Consider the following 5,377-nt stretch of genomic DNA (forward strand, 5'->3'; position numbering starts at 1 on the left):
GTTGGTCGTTAAGACATAACTCAGGATTTAATTTTCAGCCTGTTTCCTTTTTAGTCTGTATCTCTCCTCCTCCACAATCCCAGTTTAGGCTTTTTTCCTAGTGATGAACAGATCAGGGTCAGCTGTGACCGTTTGCTCTGCTGTTTGGTTTTAAGCAGACCCCTTCTGCTTAGACAGCTAAAAATCAATGAACAAATTAAAAAAAAAAAAAATGTCCACACCTTTATATTCGAGGACAGGTCAGGCATCTGCAGTAGCTCTGATCCTTCCCCTGCTCTGTCTTGCCCAAGATGGCTACTCCAGTAGTGGCTGAGGCCATCTGATTAGAAAGCGCCAGATTTCATGCTTCTGCAGCAAATATTACTGGCTGTACGCCTTCAAACTTTTTAAATATTCCTTTATATGTAGTTCAGAGTTCTTGGACCATCCCCTGAAACGGCTTCATTTGGTATTCTGTATTATTGCTTGCAAAGGTCCTCACTGCACTTCTCCCGGATCCACCATCATTGGACAGTACATTTTAAGAAATACATTCCCAATAATGTGTTTAGTGCTTCTGCTTTACTTCCTATTTCTTTACGTAGTACATGGCAACTCAAAAGTTTGCATATGGCCAGCCAAGTCATAGCAGTTGCTCTGTATTCACCTGGTGTGCCACACAGGAAGAGGAGGAAAAACAGAGGAGGTAACGGATGTGTGGCTAATTGCCTTATGAACAACTGCCTGTTTTGCCATAAGACAAGTGTTTCTAGAACCAGTTTCTAGACACTGAATGAACTCCCAAAACTATTGCCCTGAAATAATATATAAACCATAAACCAAAAATAGCCTCTAAAGTCTTCTTAAAACCAAGCAATAGAATGTCCACCTTGAGTGTTATGCTCTTTTTTAGAGCTCTTTGAAAAACTTGACAGCTCTCAACAACATATGGGATCAAATTGATAACACCAACTTGAAAGATGAGAAAGAAACCTTAGGGGATAATGAATTTATGTTAGTGGGAAGTAATAACTCAGAAAAGGAGGGTGAGAAATAACACTCAAAGAATAGTTTCAATGTCACTGGATTATGCAAGTGGTGATGGTGGTATGCCATGGAGTATATATATTCCAACTCATGTGGCAGTGGTGGTGATGATGGTTATATGCCGTTGAATTGGTTCTGACTCATAGTGACCCTGTATATGGTTTCTGAGGCTGTAAGTATTTTTGGGAATAGAAAGCCTTATCTTTCTCCCATGGAGTGCCTGGTGGACTCAAACTCCTAACATTGCAATTAGCAGCTGAATGTATAACCCAGCATTCTATTAGGGTTCCTTGAATTATACAAGTTGAAACTGCTAAATTGGTGTATGTTGTGTTGTGAATATTATTAAGAAGAACAACAAAAATTAGAATAAATTGAAATTTAAAAAAATCTTTCCCATACACAGGCAGAACTGAGAACTTCTATTCTTAGTGTGGTCCCTCAAAGTGCAGTCACTCAAGTAGCAGCTTAAACACTTCCTGAGCCTGAGAACTTGTAAGAAAAACAAATCCTCAACCCAACCCTCTAACTTCTCAGCATACCATCTCACAGTCACCAAGGATATCCAGTGGTCTTTGTTTAACAAGGGTTCTAGATGTTTCTGATGTACACTAACAGGAGAAACGCTTCTCTGGAGACACAGCCATAACACTTGCTGCTAAGAGTTTCTCCTTGGTTTCATAGAAGTCCCAGTTGTTTCAAATTTGCATTTTACTTACCTAATACAACTCAACAATCTGTAACTTTAAAGTTTACAGTATTATTACTATAGTTTACAGTTTACAGTATTTAGTTTATAGTTTACAGTATTATTACTGCTCAAAAAGTGTAGTTGTTTTTCATTTCTTCTTGGGCACTCACTAAATGAAGTGTTGCTAGACTGCAAGGTCAGAGGTACGTGCTTACCAGTCACTCTCAAAACCCTATATAGGGTCCTTATGAGTTGGAACCAACTCAACAGCACTAAACAACAAGTAGTTGATGAATAATATCCCTTAATAACAGTCTTCTGAAATGTATTGATTAGACTTCACTGACATAAGAAAGAGCAAGCGAGAAAGAGTAAGAAAAGGAGATAGTAAACTTTAAAAGGCTAATATTCTCAGTATAATATTTTAAAGGATCTTTGTGTTGCATTTCCATTCCAGGTAGTCCTATTATTATTATAGTCCCTACTTTCCATATTGATTCATATAGCTCTTTTGTAATTTCACTACAATGTAATTGGAAATTAATTCAAATAGTAGAATACTTCCCTAGTATGTGAGACGTCGTGTGATTGACGTTCTCACTCTCCAGTTTAGAATCCTGGTGTGGTGCTGTAGAATAAGCTCTGGACCACTAACCACAAGATCAGAGGTCCAAACCCACCAGCTGCTCCTTGGAAACCCTATACAGAGTCACTATGAGTTGGAAGTGAGTTGACAGCACTTAATAACAACAATAATTGGCATAATAAACTCTATATTGAAAGTCTTTACTTTGAAAAAAATTGACACATGTACGCATGTGAAAGTTGGACAATGAATAAAAAATACCATCAAAGAAGTGATGCCTTTGACTTATGGTGTTAGAGGAGAATGTTGAAAATACCATGGACTGCCAAAAGAACAAACAAGTCTGTGTTAGATGTACAGTATGAATACAATGCTCCTTAGAACCAGGATGTCCAGACTTCATCTCTCATACTTCAGACATATTATCAGTAAGGACCAGTCCCTGGAGAAGGACATCATGTTTGGTAAAGTGGAGGGTCAGTGAAGGAGAGGAAGACACCCAATGAGATGTATTGGCACAGTGGTAACAACAATGAGTTCATGCACAGCAACGGTTGTGAGGTTGGCACAGGACTGGGCAGTGTATTGGTCTGTTATGCATAAGGTCACTATGAGTCAGCACCAACTCAACATTAACATTAACAACATTAACAGCATAAAACAAAAAGGAGTGTTGGTGGCTCAATAGTTGAGCACTCAGCTGCTAACTGAATGGTCTGTGGTTCATAGTGAGCAGCGGATTCATAAAAGAAAAGACCTGGTGATTTGCTCCTTTAAAGATCACAGTCTAGGAAATCATATGGAGCAGTTCTACTGTGTCCTGTAAGGTCACTATGAGGCAGATTGGATTCAATAGTACACAGCAACAATGACAATGTAACCAATATCATGTAATAATGGCAGGGGGGCATCCAATTCTATTATAGAGATTTCTTAGTTGTGCAAATCTCTCCCCCCAGTAAGAATAAGATTGCAGAGAAGGCTTCCTGAGTATGCTAACATGAGCTGAAACTTCAAAGGTGGTGGTGGTTATGTGCCATGGAGTCATAACGACCCTGTATAGGATTTCCAAGGCTGTAAATCTTTATAGGAGCAGAAAGCCTCATCTTTCTCCTACAGAGCAGCTAACCTGTAGATTAGAACTGCTAACCTTTTGGTTAGCAGCTCAGCTTATGAGCTGCTATGCTCCAGAAGGGAAAAGATAGTATAGGATGGAAAAAAATCTGTGTCATCTGTGTGAAGTCTAGAATCTTGTAATATTTGTTATTGATCATCATGCAGGGTTTGTAAATATCTATCTGGCCCCCATGTTTCTTAAAATTTCACTTGGCAAATGAAATAATTCACTAGTGAAATGTACAGTACTGTCATTGACTGTAGAAATCTCTTTTTCTATTTCTGTATTTAGTTTTTTGCCCTGGGATGTTGTTGTTGTTAAATGCCCTCGAGTCGGTTCCGACCCATAGCGACCCTGTACAGGGTTTCCGAGGGTATAAATCTTTATGGGAGTAGAAAGCCTCATCTTTCTCCCACGGAGCAGCTGGTAGTTTCGAACCACTGACCTTAAGGTTCACAGCCCAATTCATAACCACTACGCTACCAGAGCTCCTTGGGATAACCTGCTTAAATTTGGATACCAGCGCACTCTTAGTTCCCTGATGTGTGTTTCAGGGAAGAGTTCACTTAAAGTGGTGTGTATGTTTTTTAAAGCAGTAAAATCTAATTCCTTGCTTTTGACTAACATTTAACTCATCTCTTTCCTTTAAGCAAATGATCACATTCCTAAATGATTATCATTATGCCCATATGCTAATACTAAGACCTGACATTTTGGTCTTAAATTTTCATTCTTATTTCCATTGCAGGTTGGCTCCATGAGCTGGGAAAGCGACTTGAGTCACCATACTATGGCAACAGTACTTTGGGGGGCCCTTCAATCCGAAGTGCCTATATCGCCGCTCTATACTTCACCCTCAGCAGCCTCACCAGTGTTGGGTTTGGGAATGTCTCTGCTAATACAGATGCAGAAAAGATCTTCTCCATCTGCACCATGCTGATAGGTGGTAAGAACTTCTTCCTTCATAACAAGAGAAGGAATTGTCTGCCAAACTTTCACTGTTCCATTTTCTCTATCCTGGAATATGATAGAAATACATTAATCTATACAAAAAGACCCTAAGGCACTAATTAGGAAATCAGTGACATATATTTTAATATCTATGTTGTTGTTGTTGTTATGTACTATGGAGTTGGTTCTGACTCATAGCAACCCTGTACAAGGTTTCCGAGGCTGTAAATTTTTACAGGAGCAGAAGCCCTCATCTTTCTCCCATGGAACATTCTGTAGAACTGCTGACCACGAGATTAGCAGCCCAATTCATAACCACTACGCTACCAGAGCTCCTTTTTAATATCTATATTGATTGCAAATTAAATCTGTGATGTCAAAGAATCCCATAATATGGACAGATGAATAAGAACCATGTCCATAATAGTTAATTTTGAAAGGGCAGTCAGAGTTACTATTTTGTTTCTTTTTTTTTTTTTTTTTCAAATTCATTTATTTTTTTATAAAAGTATACACACCAAGACATGCATTTGTTCAGTAATTTTTGCATGTACATTTCACTGATAATGATTACATTCTTCATATTGCATCACCATCCTTACAATCTCTGCCTCTTTTGTTTTACTACTAACTTATATCCTTTCCCCTTTAAAGTTGTCATGTGTGATTAGAGTTACTATTGTCATTTCAGTCTAATATAAGTAATTCTTCACTAGGTTGCAAAACTCAAAGCAGACATTATTTATTGGGCTAAAGTGTTGCTTAGTTTAAAGATGACTTCATGAGATAGTTTCAGCTCAAAGTTAAAAAATTATTACCAGACAGTAGATTTAGGGATCCCTCCATTCTCAATATATCCAGTAAGTCTGTTTACCAGTAAGAACTTGGAGGTCCATTTCTCTATTTTCCTACATTTGATCAAGACCCATTTATTCAGTTCGTGATCAAAGCATTCAGTAATGGTAACTGGGCACCATCCATTTCCTCTAATCTTATAGCAAGGAAG

The 5,377-nt window shown here is 38.3% G+C and overlaps 1 protein-coding gene across 1 annotated transcript in view; it reads left to right on the forward strand.

Annotated features, from left to right (window-relative positions):
- LOC102832836 (potassium voltage-gated channel subfamily H member 8-like) overlaps positions 1-4,366 on the forward strand; it is a gene marked incomplete at its 3' end in the record, with an annotated part of 520,053 nt that extends 515,687 nt beyond the window's left edge. Inside the window, exon 8 of the mRNA XM_006874245.1 lies at positions 4,169-4,366. Coding sequence (XP_006874307.1) covers positions 4,169-4,366 — 198 coding nt within the window. The remainder of the gene's footprint in view (positions 1-4,168) is intronic.
- Positions 4,367-5,377: the final 1,011 nt, after the last annotated feature.

Source organism: Chrysochloris asiatica, unplaced genomic scaffold (assembly GCF_000296735.1).
Source record: "Chrysochloris asiatica unplaced genomic scaffold, ChrAsi1.0 scaffold00267, whole genome shotgun sequence".
In the NCBI taxonomy this organism is placed as follows: domain Eukaryota; kingdom Metazoa; phylum Chordata; class Mammalia; order Afrosoricida; family Chrysochloridae; genus Chrysochloris; species Chrysochloris asiatica.